Raw genomic sequence first — 20,158 nt, forward strand, 5'->3', positions numbered from 1 at the left:
AAGGCCTCCTGTTCCCCCCGGTTCATGCGGTGCACCTTCTCTACCCGACTTCGTGTTCACCGTGTGAGCTGATCCCGCTCGACTGAGTGGCGAAATGCCAGGGACACTCTTGCCCCCGAGATCCCACCGGCAACACGCACAGATGGACCGAACGACGGCCTCTGGGCCGGATCTCTATCTGATCGTGAGTACCCTGGCCATTGGATTGTGAGGCGGTACAGGCTAATCATGTGACGTGATTATAGGCCGATCAGGACACGGTTTATGAGCAAGATTTGCTTCGCGATCCGCACAATGACAAACCGTGGCTTGCTTATGTCGAATATAAGCAGCAACATGGTACGCTCTATGAGCAAGCTTTTGTGAGTATCTTTGGAAGCGCGTTGGCTTACAATCGAATCTCTGGCTAATCTTTCATCTCTCTCTAGGTAATGGAGCGCGCGTGCAAACAACTCCCCAGGTCCTATAAACTATGGAAGATGGTATTATTATTATCTTTTTTTTTTTTTTGCTTCAACTGAATGTTGTTGTCGCATTCATCTGCTAACGTATCGCAGTACCTTGAATTTCGCACGAATCATCTACGAGGCCGGAACCCGACTGTGTACCGGGCCGAATTTATGAAAGTCAACGCGCTTTTCGAACGCGCCCTGATCCTGCTCAACAAAATGCCGCGGATATGGGAGATGTATCTTTCTTTCTTGCTTCAGCAACCTCTTGTGATACAGACTCGGAGAACCTTCGACCGTGCATTGAGGGCCCTTCCCATCACTCAACACAACCGAATCTGGAGACTCTACAAGCCGTTCGCTCGGTCTGCTTCCGGTCAAACTGCTGTGAAGATTTGGTCTCGTTATATGCAAATCCATCCGGAAAATGCTGAAGAATACATCGAGCTACTTGTCGAAATGGGCCAGTACACGGAGGCCGTGAAGAGGTACATGGAGATACTCGACAACCCCCGGTTCCAGTCGAAGGAAGGAAAGAGCAATTTCCAGCTGTGGACCGAGATGGTGGACTTGCTGGTGTCGAAAGCAAAGCAGATCGAAACCGGTTTACACGTTGGAATCGATGTGGATGCCATCCTCCGCAGCGGCATTGAACGGTTTGCTGATCAGCGCGGTAAATTGTGGGCTGGATTGGCGACATACTGGATCACCAAGGGCAATTTCGAGAAAGCGAGAGACGTCTTCGAAGAGGGTATCGTCACCGTCATGACGGTTCGGGATTTCACGTTGATATTCGACTCCTACGTTGAATTCGAAGAGTCGATCATCGGAAGCCTTATGGACTCGGCGGCAACCCGCGCTGACAACGGCCAGTCTGACGAGGATGCGGATTTCGATCTCGACTTACGGATGCTTCGATTCGAACAACTAATGGACCGACGGCCGTTCCTAGTTAACGACGTGCTACTGAGACAGAATCCCAACAACGTCATTGAATGGGAAAAGAGGGTTGCTTTATGGGGCGACAACAAGCACGAAATCGTTCAGACCTACACGGCGGCTATCGCAGCTATCAACCCTAAGAAGGCCCATGGTAAGTTCTCGGAACTGTGGGTCAATTACGCCAAGTTCTACGAGTCTGGCAACGATCTTGATACGGCCAGAATCATCCTCGAAAAGGCCGTCAAGGTTCCCTTCAAATCCGTCGCCGAGCTCGCGGAGTTGTGGTGTGAGTTTGCGGAGATGGAACTTCGGAATGAAAACTTCGACAAGGCCGTTGAGGTGATGGCCAAGGCAACGCAAGCGCCCAAGAAATCCACCGTCGACTACTTTGACGAAACGCTATCGCCTCAGCAACGAGTTCACAAGAGTTGGAAACTATGGAGCTTTTACGTCGATCTTGTGGAAAGTGTTGCTTCACTTGAAGAGACCAAGAAGGTGTACGAGAGGATTTTCGAGCTGCGCATCGCCACACCTCAGACCGTTGTCAATTACGCCAACCTCCTGGAGGAAAACAAGTACTTCGAGGATTCTTTCAAGGTGTACGAACGGGGTTTGGACCTGTTCAGCTATCCCGTTGCATTCGAACTTTGGAACCTCTATTTGACCAAGGCAGTCGACCGCAAGATTGGAATCGAGAGACTCAGAGATCTTTTCGAACAGGCCCTGGATGGATGCCCCCCCAAGTTCGCCAAGCCTCTCTACCTGATGTACGGCAACCTGGAAGAGGAACGTGGATTGGCCCGACATGCCATGAGAATCTACGAGCGTGCCACACGCGCGGTGTCCGACGAAGACCGATTCGAGATGTTCGAGTTCTACATTACCAAGTCGGCCTCGAACTTCGGCCTGACCTCCACGAGACCTATCTACGAGCGCGCCATCGCGGCCCTGCCGGACCAAGAAGCCAAGGAGATGTGTCTCAAGTTTGCCGAGATGGAACGGAGACTTGGCGAAATCGACCGGGCCCGTGCTATCTATGGCCACGCCTCCCAATTCTGCGATCCTCGCACCAACGCCGGTTTCTGGCAGAAATGGGAAGCGTTCGAGGTGCAACACGGAAACGAGGACACTTTCAAGGAGATGCTCCGCATCAAGCGAAGCGTTCAAGCACAGTACAAGTATGTCAAGCATTCCTTCCCCAAGATGAAAGCAACCTTGATGGCTAACCATTATCCAACAACAGCACCGATGTCAATTTCATCGCCTCGCAAGCGATTGCTCGCGGCCAGCAACAACCGCAAGACGGTGAACAGGGCAACGAGGATGGACAGGATGGTGACGAAGGTGCTGCCGAGCGGGCAGACGCCATGGCAGCCCTGGAACGACAGGCTCGTGCCCCTGTGGGCTTCGTTGCTGCCAGCACTGGGCCCGAAGGTGGTAACCGGCCTCCTCCCGCTGGTCAAGAACCACCCGCTGCTCCGGTCAACCCTGACGCTATCGACCTTGATGATGATATGGATGCCGAATAAAAAAAAATAAAATAAAAATTTAGGAAGAGAGAAAAGAAGAAGAAAAGTGGACAATGCGTTCAATTGATTAGTGTTCTTTTTCTCGTCTGCCTTATCTTTCCTCTCATCAGTCGAAACTCACCTCCGCGCTTTCCTCCTTCCCTCTTCTTTTTCTCGTTCTTATTATCTGATAAGTCGCACCATGCCTCACCAATTACGCATGAAATGCCACACTCCTTTTGTTTCTGTTCATTCCCACTCTTCTCTGTAACACATATCGATCTATCTGCTTGACCTCTCAGTGCCGTTATCTCTTGATTGCTGCCATTTCTGCTCAAAACTGGTTGGAGACTCTGCTCTATCGTCGTCTTTTATTGTACTACGTTCTGCATCTTTTCATTTTTCTTTTGTTCTCCCTTTTTTTTTTTTTTTTTTTTCACTTTCACTCTTGCGGCTTGGTTTACTTGCCTCTACTTACAATCAATCCAAATCAGTCAGAATGGAATGACAATGAGAATTCTATCTATTTATTGTGATACCTTCCAATCTCCAAGTCGACACATCTGTATAAGTGAATTATAAGTTAGTCTGTGTGATCGTGTGGTTTGCTTAGTCATACATGGTCATAACTACATTGATTAACGTATCCGGTAAACGAGCGGGCCACCTCCGCTCCATTTCTGCCCGCGGGCTAAATATAAGGGCCTTATCAACAAAACAATTGCATTTCTATCTAAAAATCAATTAGGAACTCGATTAGGACATTGTGATCGTCTATGTCCTAGAATATGACAATCACTGCACCGCGGGGGCGCTCGTACGCGTGGCCTGACTGCAGGAAGTGCAGGATCTAGAGGAAGCGTATTTTGAGCTTCATTAACCTCATTCTCGCGCTGAAATCGCTCTAGGCCCTCCTGAATAGCTGATCCCTCCGTAATAGCTAGCTGCCTAGTAGAGCGTCTCCTTTTTCGAAGTTTCTTTTCATGAGAAAGGCGTAATTCGTGGATTTCTTCGCGTGCAAGAATAAGCTCATTAAGATGTAATTCATGACCTTTAATAAGCTTATCAAATCGCGTCTCTAGCGAAGACGAAGGGCTCTGCGTACGCGCTTTAAGCAGCTTCTTTGCTGTAGATGCCTGCTTCTCCAGCTGCCTAGTTGTATAGGGCGTTTTTGGCGCTGAATTGGTTGATCGACTACCTGGTGGTATAGGAGTCTTTAGTTGAATATTCAGCTGACTGAGCACCCTATCTGGATTGAATGGAACTAGGCCAGCGCCTGCGAAGCTATTCCGAATAGTATCTGCTTGAAAAGCGCGTTCGCGAGCTTGTGGAAAGGCCTCTAGGAAATCAAGCTTGTTAATATGATTGATTCCTAAGCGAGCTTGCTCCTCTATTAAGTCTCCGTACGCCTTTTTTAAAGGCGCAAAACAGCCCACATCCAAAGGTTGAAGCTTATGAGAGGAATGAGCTGGCATGCAGATAGGAATAATGTTATTCTTGCTGCATATCTGATCGAATTGAGGCGTAAGATGACTGCCATTGCCGTCAAGAATAAGAAGACGATATCTTCCAGTTGTACGACCAGTAGTAGTAGGAATGAAGAGATTTTGAAGCCAGCGAAGGCCTATCTCATCAGTAGTCCATCCATTCGGACTAACTTCAATCCTACTATCGCGTGGGAGCTTAGTATCTTGATACCAACCCTCGATATGGACCTTCCCTTTGAAGATCACACATGGAGGAAGCGCCCAACCAGTAGAGTTAATACACTCGATCGAAGTAACCCATTCTCGATTGCCTGGCTGTACAAGAGAGGCCTTTCCGTAGTAGTCAGCTCTAGTAACTACTTGTGCAGTAGCTACTAGGCCCATAGCGAAGCCAGTTTCGTCAAAATTGTAGATATCTTCTTGTACGATCCCGTGTTGCATTATCGTGATTTGTACACAGTTAAACCACTCTTGTATAATCTTAGGGTCTTCGCATTTAGCACGTCGAAAATCGTAGCGTCGAGTATAGCGAGTCTTTAAGCGATCTTGTCGTTTAATAAAGTTGTATACCCATTTCTCCCCGACTGATTGGATTGGTGTAGTACCATGTTGAGCGAGTATAATATTAGCCATTTCTCGTATATGAGAGGGCCGAGGAGGCGCTCCACGTCGATCTAGCGATAGAATCCATTGTACAAGTGATTCTTCTTCATTTTGAGTCATTTTATGATTATTGGCGCGTGTTTCTGCGCGATAAGTATGGCCATTAAGTTGTCGCTGGAGAGTTGTTCGAGGAATATTATAGACGCGTGCTGCTTCACGAATATTGGGTATTTCTTACTTATTTAAAGCCGAGATAGCAAGTAAGATTCTCCCCTCCTGTTCTGCTGAATTTTGAAGATTTTGACGCGCTTTTGGAGGCATGGTTGGTGGTTGAATTGAGCGAGGTTTTCGATCGGAGCCAAAACGCGTGAGGTGGCCCGCTCGTTTACCAGATACGTTATGTATCTGTACCTAGGTATATTGAGCAAATGGTCTTGATCGGTAGTGGGTGGTGAATACTTTAGAGGAACGGTCTCGTATTGCTCAACTGAACTCTGAACTCTACAATTACACGAACGAAAGGGGTATGTAGAAGATTTCCCAAGTGTTGAACGGTTGATGTATATGCATCGTGGAGAAGAGACAATACTGCCCAAAAAGAGAAAAAGTATAAAGGTGGCCGGTTGGCAAGCGCCAGATTCTAAACGTAACAAAGGTGCAAAAAGTGAAGAAAGAAAAGAAGAGTCAACCTTCATCCGCGCTAGTGGTGTTCCGACAGGGACAACAAGCAGAAAAAAAAAAGCAAACGCATCATTATATTTACATGTTATGTATAGTTGATCGCAAAAAGACATCAGATTACCAACGGGATAAATACTCCAAGGGTAGATGAGAACATGAAAAGATGTTTCAGAGGGTGTTGTTTCTTTGGGTTCAGGATTCATTTGGCTGTTCTTCAGTCTTCTCATCTCCAGCGTCTGCTTCCGGAGCTGGAGAATCAGCAGGGGTCTCGTCTTGTTTAGGCTTCTCGTCATTGGGAGGCTCAGTGGCTGACGATGGGTCGGGAGACGCGACGGCAGAGGCTGTCGGCTTTTCGTTCGAAAAATCCGGGAAGATTTCTTTGAACAAATCAGGTAGGAATCTGTCTAAGCGCTTCTTTGTTTCGGTCCAGATCGCCTCCTTGGTGGCGTCTTCAGATGGAGGTACCAAATATCCTCCGCCGGCCATGACCAGTAGAATGTTCTTGAGACTCTCGGGGATGGCCTCCTCCTGTAGATATAGTTAGCATATAAAGTCCTTGGACATGGCTTGGCTGATGAGATAATGAAAGGTTGAGAAAACAACATACCAAACTGTCGCCTTGGCCACTGTTGACCATTCGATCCAGGATATCCAGAATTTTCAGCCAAAGTTCCAGCATACCATCATGATTCGGAAGCTGATCCAGATAACGCAAGAAGATCTTACAGACCAAAATAGCCGCCTGCACGCGGGTCTCACTCATTCCGAGAGGGTCTGAATGGTAGACCTCTGGCTTCAACAGTCGGAAAACGAGTGGGAACAGCACTTGATCGAAGATGGCAGTCCACTCCTTGCTGTCGGTGGAACTCATCTCGACAGAGAGAAGCGATCGCTGCAGGGTTGAAATGGCATTGTGCCGGATATCTCGGCAGGGATTGATGCATTGGGCGGTCAATGAAAGGAAGATAGGAGACCAGTAGGCCGACCAAGCTGATCGTTGTAAGCAATATTAGTCAGGCATTCGGCGCTTGAGGGCAGGTGCAGCTTGTACATACCTTCATTGTCTTCAAGATGAGACTGCTTGATAAGACTTGGAACTCGTCCGGTGAGTTGGTAGATGAGACTAATCGCCTTCAAGGCTCGGGAGACAACCTCGTTCTCACTATTCCAGCTGATGTGTTAATTCATGATGACATGGGCGAAGGGAACTGAGTGCAGAACGAACCTTGATTTGGGCTGTTTAACACCCTTGGAGCGCCGCGAGATCGCGTCTTTTTGCCGTTCGTCAATGGACCCGACGCTACCTGCGCTAACGAAGTCATTCGCAAGGGCGATGGCTGACTCGTAATTGTCCGCGGTAATGATAGGCGGCGAGGAGTCAATAACGTGTTGGAGGAGGTCGAACACCAACGGTCCCGCTTCTTTATGCTGATGGAGTCTCTGCAAGATTGACCAAAAATCAGGGGAAACAGTAATCTCATTACGCAAAAGACCCCCGTGCGAGATGCAGCGGGCGAGTCCTTTGACAGTGGGGATGGCAACGCTTTCCAATATGTCTTGATCAAACCCCGAGATGCCGTGTAGAACAACAGGCACACGCATGAATGAATGATCCTACCAGATTGTTAGCAAGTTTCAAAAGCAGTTTATGGCTGGGGGGAAATTGGGTTATCCATACATGGCTGAGTCGCAACAGATTTAACAGATAATAGATAATGCGCGACAAGGCCAGCGAATGCAGATTCCGAGCATCCCGAATAAACGCTTGCAACGAAGTCAAAAGCCGCTCGCCCAAGGCCCCCAATGTTTCATCGTCTCGGAGGGTGATAATGGTCGCCAGCTCCAATAGATACATCATTCCAGGATCATACTTCGACTGGCTGGCATCAGCTTTGCCATTTGCCCTCGACGCGGGAGACGGTCTCTCGGGTTTCACGACAATAACTGCTGGTGCGGACTCCTCGGGCAGCTGGGCCAATAGAGACTCTACCACCAGCGATACGGATTCCAGAGGAAGAGACCTAGAAATGTTAATTGAGATTCAGTTCAGACAGAACGATGGGCTAACTTACTTGATATTGGTCAAGATATTGTTGATGGAACATGCGGTAACACAATCCACGGTGCACAAAGTGTTGTCAAGTTCTTCGTCTGATGGCTCCGGGGGATCATCGGCGGCATAACTGGACAGATAGGACGTGAAGGCAGACAACAATCCACTCTCGTTTCCACGTCCATCACGGTCCACAACCTGCGACGGCAGCTGCAGTGGAATAGGAGGTATCTCAAGTTCGGAGTTCAGGCTGGTATCAAACGGAGGAGTGAGGGAATTGATGAAGAGATTGTTGAGGATGCGGACGATGTATGTCCAGCTCTTTTGAACAGCGGATTCGTTACCTGCCAAAACTCGAAAAAGAACCACCGTGGCCAGCTGGGCCCTGAAGTCTCTTCCGAATTTCACAGCAAGCTCACTGACCATAACATTCTTCTTTCCAGCTTGCACCTCCGTGTTGAGGGCCGTGCTGGGGGGATTTTCAGAGGCAAGTGTGCTGATGGACGTAAGACAGAAAAGGATTCGGTCAAAAGCCTCTGTCAGCCTGTACCGGGCAGCAATTTGGGCGCACTGGTCGAATCCCTGGACCACCCGGGAGTAAACCGCATCATCCGAGGCGGACATGAAAACGTACGAAAGGGTAGCGATCACTGGTCTCCAAGTGGCTTCGAACATCTCCGCATCGTAGATGTTAGTCTCGCCCACAACCAGCCCGCCAGCCGAGGAAGACTTCAACAAGAGCTCTCGCCAAGCAAAGTCGAATGCATGTTTGTTGTCGTGCTCATCTGGCAGAATGATCTCATTCTGTTTAATAGAATCGTAGATGTCCTGCAAAAGCTCCGGCGCAAAATCTTGTCCAGCGTTTACACCGCGCAGGTTTCGCGCGAAGTCATTATATGACATGCGGTTTTGGGCTTTGACATTAGAGTTGTACAGGTCTGTATTAAGCATGATGACGCCGTATGTCAAGACAAACAGAGAATCTTTATCAGCGACACCTGCGGGATGCACCTTTTCGATGAATTTATCCGCGAATGTCGTGATGATGCGCTCAATGAGCGGAGATTCACCGGGCAAGCGGAATGCACCGAGGAGGTCGCGAAGAGCGTTGACCACAGTCTTCCCCGAAAAATCAAAAAGATCGACGAAAGCTTCCAGGAGCGCTTCGTTCGATCGCTTGGAAATAAACTCGCCTAAAACCTTCTTAGACAGTCGGGTGGTTCCTTTGAGAAATCTGGCCACTAGAACAGGATCATCAGGGTTTTCAATGATACCGTGAGCAGCCAAGTAGGCAATACCGGCTTTGGGGTCTTGGTTGAATTTTTGTGCGCCGGCGATGATGATTTTCTTGGTTTTGCGCTGGGTCTTCAAATCCCCCCGCGCAGGAAAGCCGGCCTGCACTGGCTCGTCGTCCATTCGATCGTACACAAATTGGATATAGCCCAACAGAGCATCCAGACATAGCGGGGGCACATTGGTCGTGCTCCACGTGGCGGAGTCGGGGAACGCGCTACGAGAGAGAAGTCCGATTAAGTCCTCGCATAGATCGGCACGGTCCACCTCGCAATCGTAGTTGATAAACAGCTCTACCATGAAGCTTGGAATCCGCGCCAGCACGGCGATACTTTCGACCATGGCTTCTCGCGTCTCCGGTTTCCGGGAGCCTCCTTCCAGTCCCAGTTTCTGCCGATCTTTCACGGGAACGGGCGTGGATCTGCCACTGTTGGACTGGGACGGAGGAGGCTTCACCAACTTAGGCGCCTGCGGCACCCCGTCGTAAAGAGCCGGGTTGATGCCAGGCTCCTTGGGTATCTCTACCCGCGGATGAAGGCATGCGACCAGATACGACAGATACAGCTCCTGCTGGAGCTTGAGCACGGAGCGACAAGTTAGAAGCAGGGTGCCTGCCACTCTCAGCGACTCGGTCAGAATCGACAGATTCTCTGATCGCACCAATTGGAACAAGTGGCGACAGAGGTCGTTTTGGGCCAATGACGCCAAACTAGGGTGCCTGCCAATGTCGGGACCCGCAACTTCCAACGCGACGTCAATGATTCGCAATGCCATGACCCTCATGGGGTCAGTGTGTTGGTTGTTATGGGGATCCAACAGGTCAATCAGTACCCGGAAGAGTTCCCGGATAGAGGCCAGGGAGTAAGGCGCAACGTCGTCACCAACGTCGTCCTGCGGATTGGGGGGAGCGGCGACGGCACTGCCGTTGGGGGTCTGTTCTGGGGTCTCCTCCCTGCTACCGCGATCGCGCTCCGGAACGGCGGTATCCGAGCCCATGGCGGACGGATGTTGCGAGGTCACGGTATCTCCGTCGACAGAAGGGTCCATCTTGAAATTGGTCGGCTGGTCGCCTCCCGCAAGGGAAAGCGCGGGAATCTCCTCGGAGGATTCTGCAATCTCGAGGTGGGACAGTCGCATGAAAATCACCTGGCACATATTGACCATGGCCATTTCCGCCGACCTCCTCAAGACCTCCGACAGACGGACCTGACAGCACATGCTCAACCCGGTTTCCATCATTTCACACACACTCTCGTCGCCGAGCAGTTCACCCTCCGGGCGAGACAAGACGCCTTCCATCAATTTTAGAATCCTCAGCAAGACAATCTCATCGGCAGCGGAGTCACTGGCTTCGAATCGACAGTGGGTAATGGCGGCGGATAAGAGTTGCATGGCCATGGAGAGTCGAGGAGAGTCCCGGCCGATGATGTTATAGGAGAAGATCTTGGTCAGGGCCACCAAGGCGAGCGAGGTGATTGCGGCGGAGGTGGACGAGGAGCGGACGACCTGCAGGAACGGATGTAGTAGAGCGGGAGCATCGAAGGAGCGGATGTCTTTGCAACCCTTCAGATCACTCCGTAATCGAGTGAAGGCCGAGATGAGGGGGTTGTCCTGCATGCTCTTGCCTTTCTTGCCTCTCAAGCCCCATCGATTGGCCAGAGTATGATCGTCATCGGGGGCGGGGGCCCGGGGTGCGGAACGAGACGTCGAGGTGCCATTGCGGGGACTCGGAGGGGCGGAGGTATCACGGCCGTAGACGCGGGCGCCGGTACTTCCGCCAAGAATGGCGGAGACGGAAGAATGAGCCCAGCGGGCATGTTTGCGCATAGCCGACGTGACGGTGATACATTCTGTAGTCACCAAAGCGACGGGGTCGACCGCGATAGGAAGGGAGGCGGACGACATGACGGAGGGAGATTAGGAATTGAGCGAAGAGGGAAGAGAGAAGAAGGGGGAGGGAATGAAAGACTGCCCGACAACGGAGCAAGATTAGAACATGGCCCTTGAACGAGGAAACCACGGGGGAAAGAATGAGAGGAGCAAGCAAAGAGAGACGAGGCGACGCAGCGAAGGAAGGAAGATGAACGACGAGCGGAACAACAGCTGTTCTGTTGGCGTTTGTCCTGTTTGCTTCTGGGGGTGGCTGACTCAGCCGCGCCAAGTCCCTCGGCGGTACCTCCACGCGGCCCTTTGGCTGGCAGCGGTACTTGGAAGTGACTTGGGCCTTCCCTCGCGCTATCGTGCCGGGTCATAGTTACTTAGCAGTAGTTACTTACCAGTCCTTAGTATAGCAGTCAACTTCCGGAGTAAGGGAGATCCTGTATTCGATCTCCGCATGTCGGATCGACCCAAGTCCTACCATCGCGTAAGATTTTCTACCAGAACTACTGTACCTTTCTATTTGTCTACCGGCAGGTCGGAGGTTTGAAATCTGCAGGGGCAACAGAAACATCACCCCATGCCTTACGCCGTCACGTACTTTTGGACGGGACAACAAGTCCACAACGCACCTCCATGGACTGGGGTCGTGATCGGGAGTTTCATGGACCCAACCATCGGTATTTCGGTGCACAAGTCCATATTCACAGCCCCTGCCAGGGGATCTGGGTCGGGATCGGGATCTCCAGATCGCATCCATGGTTCCGACGTTTTGAACGTAGTTGTTAGGTTGTTCACGTGTACATGGGCCTAGGGTACTTGTGCATTGCCAGTCCCGCGGACAGGTACATGAGGAGAAGTACCCATTGGACAGAAGTTGAGTCGTGCTTTGCCAAAGGATTCTTGAACTAGAAGGACGCCATGAATCGTAGAAGGAAGAAAATACGAAGATAAAGAAATCGTCCCGCAAGGACGTCGGCCGGAGTTGAGCATCCCCCCACTTGGTTGCCCCCTCGTCCACATGCAGTATTGGCTTCCTGTCGCTTGCGCCGCGCAAATCATCTGCAGTCATCTCCATCCTTCTCTCACCACAACAACCACCGAACAACCACCACAACAATCATCATTAATCCCGGCTGCAGTCCCCACTCGCCCTCTTCATCTTCCCCCCCCCTCCGGAACAACTCATTCATGCTCCAGTGATTTGCCCTCCCGGGTTGTCCCCAGGGAACCTCAACGCGTCTCTCGCTCTCTCTCGCTCTCTCTCGCTCTCTCTCGCTCGCTCTCTCCGCCATCAGTCATCTCTCTGGACTCTTCCCATGGAGGGGTTTCCTATTCTTCCCCCGTCGACTGCATGAGGACCGTCTCTCGCTATTCGCTTGTTTTCTTGTCCTTGTTCCCGATGAGTAGTATGCCTTCGGCGCAGTCGTTCCCTCGTGTCTCTTTCTAGAGTATCAGTGGCCTTTGCGTGTGCAGCTTTCCCATCGCTCGCTCGTCGTTCTTTTCCTTTCTTTTATGTAACCTGTCGATTGTTCTTTTCGTACCTGTCTTATCTTCTTTCTCACCCATCGGTTTTCATTTCATTGTGGTGCGGCATTAATTGTCTAGCTACTTGGTTTCCTCCGTCGGTATCTCCATATTGATTTCCCCCGGTTGCGCGCCAGCCTCGCTGCTTCCGCCACGATGGCGACCGTGACAAGCGCCCCGTCGGACCTGCCGTTGGAACAACTCGCTCTCTACCAGGCCTCCGATCCCTATCTGTCCTCCGTCTTCGTTTTCTATGGCCCCGTCGCGACCGCAAATGCCACCGTCAGCAGCTCGCGCATCCAGGCGCATGTCTTGACCCCCGCCGGCTTTCAGAGCTATCCGCGCATCACCATCTCCCCCGCCGCCCCGTTGTACGCCGCCGTCAACCACCTCCCCCGCGAGAAACAAGGCGACGAAGTATGTCGCGGTCTAGCTGTCGGGATGCTGAAATATTTTGCCGACCTGTCTGACCCCGCCAAAGACTGCCTGAACGCCTTCGCGCGAGCTGGCAGACCGGGGGGACAGATTCCCAAGCTCTTCGACGAGATGCATGCCGCCGACCTGGCAAATCGCATGACTAAGGTGGAATATACGGCTGATATTGTGCGCGACATCCGTGGCGCCTTTCAGGAGCGCAAGGTCCCTTGGGTGGATCTCGATGTCGTGTTTCCCCCGGGAATCATTCAACCGCCGCAGCGACCGGGCGAGGACGAACTGGACGATCTAGCCGACATGGAGGACCCTCCCGACACTCAGTACGGCCAGTATTCGTCGCTCGTTCAATCGCTGGGGAAACCCGTGTTCCTGCCGACATCACGACTGAAGCGAGCCCCGTCCCAGCCCACCAAGGTGAATCGATCCCGTGTCTTCTCGACAAGCCAAAAACAGGCGTTCCGATTAACGATGTGTGAATTTGTGGATACGGAAGAAAGATATGTGAACAAGCTCTTTACTCTGGTACGCAATGTGGCGGAGGAATTCCGCATGAAGGCTCAAGCAAGAGGATCATCCAGTACAAGTCCCACCGAATCAGACCTGGCCAAGCTCTTCCCTCCTTGTCTAAATGCGATTCTTGAAGTCAACATGGGCTTTCTGGAGGTGATCCGCCAGGTCCTCGAAGAGACAGAGAGGGAAGCGATCGAGGATATGACACGGGATACCGAGCTGTCTTCATCCATGTCACAACGTACCCCGTCAGGAGAGGACAGAGATGATCCGGTTGGGGCGGTGGTATTGGCCAATGCATTGCTCGACTGGTTTCCTCGGTTCTCGGAGCCCTACGCAGATTACATGAATGCTCATAACAGCTTCACCCAGGTGCTGAATTCTTTCATGAAGGATAAACAGTCCAGTTTCTCCAAGCGCGTGCATGACACCGGAGAGCAGATGTTGCGATCCTTACTCATGGAGCCCGTGCAGCGCTTGCCCCGGTACAGTCTGCTAATCGACACCATGATGAAAAGTCTCCCGTTGGTTCATCCGGCCATCCGGCCATTTTTGAAAGCCCGAGATGTCATCAACGACATCTGCGCCCTAGATGACTCCTCGTCAACGAACCACGACCTCAGTTTTCGTCGACTGAAAGAGTTAGTGGATGGTTGGCCCTCCACGATATTGCCCTCAAGTCGATTGATTACGGCGGTTGACTTTAATGAGTTGTCACCCCCTTACCATGTGGATCCCCCGTCATTGGATCCCAATCCTGGAATCATGCTGGTCTACAAAAATTGCCTGGTGCTGTTGGCGAAGGCTTCAGGTAGCAAAATCATGGCGCGTGGCTTGCTGGCCGAGTTGGACAACGCTGCATCTGCCACCAGTGGCCCTTCGGGATCGCTGCCTCCCAATGAAATCCGTGTCGTACAAGTATACGATCTTCACACCGTGCGTTGCACGCAATCTAACTGTGGGCGGATCTTGTTTCTCGCTCCTACGGCCGCCAAATCGAAACCAACCCAGAATACGACAGTGGATCTTCTGGCACTAGAGCTAACTTCGACTCACGAGGGCCGCGCCGTTCGCGTCATTGAAGACATTGTCAAGGCGAAGATTGCAGGTCGGTTTACCGATTCCGAAAGGGAGAACGGCAAATGGTCCCTACGTAGCCCTACGGGTACTGTTGGAAACCTCGGCATCTTGGCGTGTGTATTCGAGGAGGGAGAGGGTAAGGAAGATGGAACGGGGTCGCTGACAAACCGGGTCGGCATGTCCAAGATCAGGGTTGTGTTTGACACCTCTAGGGCCACGAGCAAACAAATATTGGACTCGTCGGATCTAGAGGTGATTGTCGGGATATCCGTTTCGAGTGAAGACCAATTTCGAGTGGACATAGACACCATAGTTGGCACCTCATCCTCAGATATCGTCACGGCGGATAGTTTCGTGCCCGTGCTCTCCAAACGTCGTAAGTATTCAGAGGACCATCTAGCTCTCTATGTGCGTCCAGTTGTTTGCTAATTCTCTGTAGTCCTCAACGTCCTGTTGCCTTTGCATGGCCCTCAAAATCGGACCATGACTGAATCTATCGTCCACTCCAATTTTGAGATCCTTCGCTATCTGGCCGGCTATCTCATGCCACAGCTGAAGACGCCCCGTGGATTCCGACCTCCGTCCCCGTCCAAATTACTTTCAAGTCTTCTAGGTGGGAGTCAATCAAAAGATACGCACACCTCAAGTACCAAAACACCCACCTCTGCAACGTTGCTGGGCGAATTTCCCAAGATGCCACCACCCCGCGGTAATATGTCGCGCTCCAATACCTTGCCTTCTGTTTTCCCGGCGAAGGAGGACAAGAGAGAGGAAACGCCAAGCAAGATTTCCATGGTTAGCGCATCACCCTCAAAAGAGACGGAAAGCCCATTCAGCGTGCTGGAGCAAGCATTCGCTGCCTACGTTCTTGCCCTCCAGTCGCGCAGTGGCAACATCGTGGGCCGTTCCCTTCGGGCTAGGGACAATGTCGATCGTTCCGCGGTCAATGAGCTCTACAATGTCTTGCTAGAAGATCCTGGGAGGATCCAGATGGCGGCAGAGGTGCCTGTTGACACCCTCTTTGTGGCTTTTGAAACTTTCATGGCAAACGCCTGGCGGGAACAGATGGGACCAGTCCTGGAGCCATCCTCGATGAAACTCCTTCAGAGTCATTTTGATACCATGTTTCCTCGAGATTTTGATGAAAACTTCCGAAAGTTCCTAGCGGACATGAGTCCGCAAAATCGTCGCGCATTAGCCTCCTTGGTGCGATTACTGGCCGAACTGCTTGATGCCTCTGGGAACGACGGTGACCGAGGAGCTTTAACTGCGGCCTTTGCCGAAGTCCTGACGGTTGAAGGAGACCCAATGCAACATATCTCTTTGCTAGACCGATTGGTTGATGACTTTGACAATCTTTTTGACGAGTTCATCCCGGGCGGCGCCTCGGTAGAGGGGGCCTTGAGCTGCGATCAGACGCTGTCCGTTTCGCAAACCGCGGGGTCTATGAACTCCAACGCCTCCTCCTTTCGCAAGCGATTCGGCTTTGGCCTACATCGAGAAAATTCCAAGATCGAGGGAGAGAGCAAGGTCTCGTCGATCTTGCGGACACTCAGTAAAAGCAAAGGCTCCAACGATTCCGAAGCCAGCACCCCAAGAAACTCGTTGCTGCGTTCAAAATCGATCGATGTCGACAGTAACTTGGCTCATTTGCTACGCCCCGGCTCTCGTGATCGAACGGGGGCCTCCCTCTCCCAAGAAAACATCCGGCGGCCAGGGAGCTCCCAGGAAGAGACCGCATCCTTGTCGTCGATTCGAGGTATATCAACAAATGGAGTGGTAAAAGTGCGCCGGAAGAGACGGAGCTCTTTGTCGGATCTGAGACCGGGGACAGCCTCAAGTGATGCTTCCGGTGTGTCTCCAGGTCAGACACAGAGGCCGACGACTCCAGCATCATCTAGCAATCTCGCCCAAGCTGAAGTTATGACTCCAACGAAGCAAGACCGGCCGCCAACAAGCCAAGGTTCCGGGTCTAGGTTTCGGAGCCAGTCGCCTGCAAAGAGTAACTCCCCGGTCCGGTTGACTTCACCCAGTCGGCGATCTCCCACACGCCCTGTTACCCCTAGTCGAAAAGAGAACATCGACCCCAAGCTGTCGCAGACAGAACGGTCTCCCAGGAAGATGTCGCCGACCGGAGAGCTCAAAAGACGATCACGAGCTACTAGCATACCATCCTCGAAGCACCCCGGCTTGAAAGAGCGGGCAGTTCCTGTGAACGGGTCTGATACGAAGCGCCCGACAAGTTCATCATCTCCCCAGAAGCCGCAAAAGCTGCGGATGCAAAGTCCACAAAAGGTAATTACATCCCCCTTTCCTTATGTATGGTCGTCTTGAATGAGGTGGGTTTCTAACTCTTTTCTTGAACAGCTCCGAGATCGTCTGCAAAACGAAAAAAGGAGCCAGGCTACCGCTCAGCTTGGGTTGAAAGACGAGTTGGATCTTATCGGTGACGAATTACGAGCTCTAAGGCTTAGCCCTCGGGCAGAGGAAAACAGTCGATTACTCGGGGAACCGTTTGCACCTGACGCAAGCGCAGCCCTTCTATCACGAGTTCAGGAACTTGAGAAGAAATTCGAATCGCTCTGTGGAGAATTCAATGGGCGCACAACATCCATCGAGAAGGACCTGGAGTCGTCCCTAGTGGTCAGCGAGAAGCGAGCCAAAAAGCTTGACGAGCTGTATCGCGAGGCCAGCGCCGAAAATGAGGCCTTGTATGATCGGTTCAACTCGGAACTGAGCAAAATATCGAAAGAGGTGCGGACCGGCAATGCCGAAGATGCCATTAAATCTCAGCTGTCGTCGGCATTAGACGATATCGGGAGATTAAAGAAGGAGAATTTCCGGTTCAAGCGAGAAGTCGCCGGCTTACGGGCTCAACAAGCCGCCGTGGCTCTGCTGAAGGCGAGTGAATGAGACCTTGAACTCCGTTCCTTTGGAAATTTCTGGATTGGACATGAGTACACGCATATCACTGAAAGATGAGGACCTTCCTTTATTTTCCTTGACTTATTTATTTTCTGGTCTCTATTGATGGTGTTCTTTTACCGCTCATTTTGGCGTCTATGCAACCCTTGATGAAGGGTGGTCATTTCTCTTGGAGAATTCCGCCCTTATTGTGTCATGACCTTCTGGTTACTGGTGTTGATAGGGCCATTTCTTCCTTCCTACCTCCTTCCCTTTTTTCCTCTTCATTCTTGTATCACATTACAACATACTTTGCATGAGCCCCTTTTCTTTTTCGTTCTCCCTTTGGTTTTCTTGAATGCATTCAATGGGGTTCAATTGAGCAGATTTTGATCGCATCCACTTAGCACTGGAGTAGCGTGCCTCTTTATCGCATTTCCTTCATGTCACATACACATTCCCTTTTTTATTCCTTTTTATTATTTTCTTTGTGTGTAAAATAATAATAAGAACCACCTAGTTAGCTTAGGGAGTCGGAGTCTTCTCCAATTCCAACAATCCACCCATCAATTCCAGAGGCTTAGTATCCACCTTCTTATACATCCACTCCCACTGTACCTGAACTCCCTCCATGGCACATCGAGTTCTCATTACCTCCTCTACCCCATAAATCCACTGATCCATCGTCGGCAACGCCACCGGTAAATCCCTCTCCAACCCATCAAAACACTCCTTCGAGATCACCACCACCGGCAGTATAAACCTACTCTGCCCTGGTGCTTCCTTCGCGAGTCGTTTAAGGAACTGATCCAGTTTGATATCCCTCACACTAGGCTTTTCGGACGTGGAGACCTTGGTAGAAGAAGAAGAAATTTGACGAATAAACTCGATATCGGATTTCAAAAGTGGTCGAATCATAAGGGAAAGGGTGACGTTCTCTTTCTTTGGGTAGTAAGATGACGGTATAGGCTGGGTTCTTGTCCTAGGGGTGTTGTTGATGGTCGAGTTCTCGGCTAGTACGGCTGACACGCGGATCCAGTAGCGGTTGTCCCAGAGGATCCAGGGTGTTGGGTTTGTGTAGCTTGTTTCTTCTGTTTCTTCTTCTGTTTCTTCTTCTTTTTCTTCTAGGGTAGGTTGTTGAGGGGGGTCCTTGTTAGTGTTTAAGGGATTTTGACCGCAGCTAGCGGACGAGAGTTGAGATTGAGATGGGACTGGAAGCGGAAGATGGAGATGGTATGTAGGGAGACGGTTTTTCATGAATGGTTGGCGGGAAAGAAACCAGATGTTGTTGTTTTCGGTCGTGGAATTAGGATTAGGCTTGTGGGTGTAGGTATCGGTATGGTTAGTAGTAGCTGTTGATGAGGATTTGTCGTCAAGTGGTACATGCTTAGGGCGATCGACAGGTTTGAACATCACTCCTCCAAGAGTGAATGTTTGTCTTTTAGTACTGGAGACAGCATAGGTAGGGAAGACAAGGTCCGTAAAGTCCTCGTAGCTGCGCAGAGGGAAGTGATTCCCAGGAAATGGAGCGAGGAGATCCGTGATGCGTCGAAGGGTCGTGGCTTGGAGTTGAGGGATTTTGCTGGGGTCTATCTTGCGATAGAGAGTTTCTAAAGACGAGGGGAATTGAACCGTCATCGTGCCAGTCGCGAGGTTCATACCTAGTATCTGGAACTTCTGGAGAAACTGGTTCGAGAGATCTGTCGTATCTCGTACGAGACCTTGGCTCTTCCGCACGAGAGTTAGAATCGACGGGGTCTGAAGGGCGCGCGGGAGTCTATCCGAAGAAAGAAGACTCCGAATGGCATTCCGGGGGGTGAGAGTCGGGTCGAAGTTGGTCGGATCGGAGACATATGGGACGTGGTTGTCATGGCAAGTTGCCAGGAGACTGGCCTTGGGAAAAGAAAGTAATGGACGGCAGATGAAGATCCCGCCTGTGGACATGGGGACGCGTCGAGATGCAAGGCTCTTGTCGTCTGTTGATTCGGACTGTTTGTTCGTCCCTGGTTGAGATAAAGAGGGTAGACCTCGTAGAGTAACCGACGATCCACTTTCAGCTACTCCGAAAAGACCGTGACATTCAGGGATAGGGTTCACCGACGGGATGCCAGCAAGCCCTGTCCCTCTAGCCCCGGAACAGAGTCTCCAGAGCGCAGTCTCGACATCATCATCTTGATGATGACCCATCAGCAAAGTCTCAATCCCATAGTCTCTACATGCCGTTCCGAGTGCCTGGAACCGCAATCGTCGAGCATGCGTCTCAAACGCAGATACCTGGGAGGGGGGTTGAGACAACGTGCCCTGAGACCATGAGAGTTCTAGAACTTGAGTTCTGATGCCTGGAATTCTAGTCAGTGACGATGCCCAGGTCATCAAGTTATCGCCTATAGATTGATCACGCGAAATATGCATCGTACATACCCAGTTCAGTAAGCCAGCCAGTCACCGTAGCAGCTTCCCGCGTGCTTTCTGCTCGCGCTTTATGGTCAACCACGAACGCCGTGACGGCTACATCGTCGCTGCGATGGGTCTTCTCCCATTGCCGACAAAGATATGCTAGAGCCATGGAGTCGGCTCCGCCGCTAACTGCCAGACCTATCCGACGAGGTAGACGGGTCTCGAGTCTCCGCTCTGCCCGTGGAGTTCGCGATTCGAGCCATGCTCGCTGAAAGCTTTCAAGGAATTGGGAAGTAGTAATCGCTCGCGCAGGCAACATGGTCCTGCCATTGATTTGGGGGTTGAATTGTTAAAGGGCGAGGGCGAAGGGAGAAGGGGAGAAGAACCCGGTGGCCGCTGATTTTTGTAGAA

General features: G+C 51.3%; 5 protein-coding genes across 5 annotated transcripts; 2 read left to right on the top strand and 3 right to left on the bottom strand.

The window, feature by feature from the left end:
* Window positions 1-142: 142 nt before the first annotated feature.
* Window positions 143-2,920, top strand: KD926_009614 (mRNA splicing protein SYF1; the record flags this gene model as incomplete). Its single annotated transcript, XM_053095458.1, has 5 exons — window positions 143-184; window positions 246-362; window positions 429-482; window positions 558-2,569; window positions 2,635-2,920. 5 exons carry the CDS (start codon window positions 143-145, stop codon window positions 2,918-2,920), a joined length of 2,511 nt encoding a protein of 836 aa, XP_052960181.1.
* A 719-nt stretch (window positions 2,921-3,639) lies between these two features.
* Window positions 3,640-5,019, bottom strand: KD926_009615 (Pogo transposable element; the record flags this gene model as incomplete). The annotated part of the gene is made up of 1 exon (XM_053095469.1): window positions 3,640-5,019. The coding sequence occupies one exon, from the start codon at window positions 5,017-5,019 to the stop codon at window positions 3,640-3,642; it is 1,380 nt and encodes a 459-aa protein (XP_052960182.1).
* Window positions 5,020-5,862: 843 nt separating this feature from the next.
* On the bottom strand, window positions 5,863-10,921 carry KD926_009616 (Sec7-domain-containing protein; the record flags this gene model as incomplete). The annotated part of the gene is made up of 6 exons (XM_053095481.1): window positions 5,863-6,198; window positions 6,278-6,660; window positions 6,726-6,832; window positions 6,896-7,284; window positions 7,349-7,691; window positions 7,743-10,921. The coding sequence occupies 6 exons, from the start codon at window positions 10,919-10,921 to the stop codon at window positions 5,863-5,865; spliced, it is 4,737 nt and encodes a 1,578-aa protein (XP_052960183.1).
* Window positions 10,922-12,577: 1,656 nt separating this feature from the next.
* KD926_009617 (putative Rho guanyl nucleotide exchange factor) lies at window positions 12,578-17,359 on the top strand (the record flags this gene model as incomplete). The annotated part of the gene is made up of 3 exons (XM_053095492.1): window positions 12,578-14,822; window positions 14,886-16,741; window positions 16,814-17,359. The coding sequence occupies 3 exons, from the start codon at window positions 12,578-12,580 to the stop codon at window positions 17,357-17,359; spliced, it is 4,647 nt and encodes a 1,548-aa protein (XP_052960184.1).
* Window positions 17,360-17,875: 516 nt separating this feature from the next.
* On the bottom strand, window positions 17,876-20,066 carry KD926_009618 (tRNA lysidine(34) synthetase; the record flags this gene model as incomplete). The annotated part of the gene is made up of 2 exons (XM_053095503.1): window positions 17,876-19,689; window positions 19,772-20,066. 2 exons carry the CDS (start codon window positions 20,064-20,066, stop codon window positions 17,876-17,878), a joined length of 2,109 nt encoding a protein of 702 aa, XP_052960185.1.
* Window positions 20,067-20,158: the final 92 nt, after the last annotated feature.

The sequence above is a fragment of the Aspergillus affinis genome, assembly GCF_023601865.1.
Source record: "Aspergillus affinis strain CMG 70 chromosome Unknown NODE_6_length_556011_cov_87_064024, whole genome shotgun sequence".
Classification (NCBI taxonomy): Eukaryota; Fungi; Ascomycota; class Eurotiomycetes; order Eurotiales; family Aspergillaceae; genus Aspergillus; species Aspergillus affinis.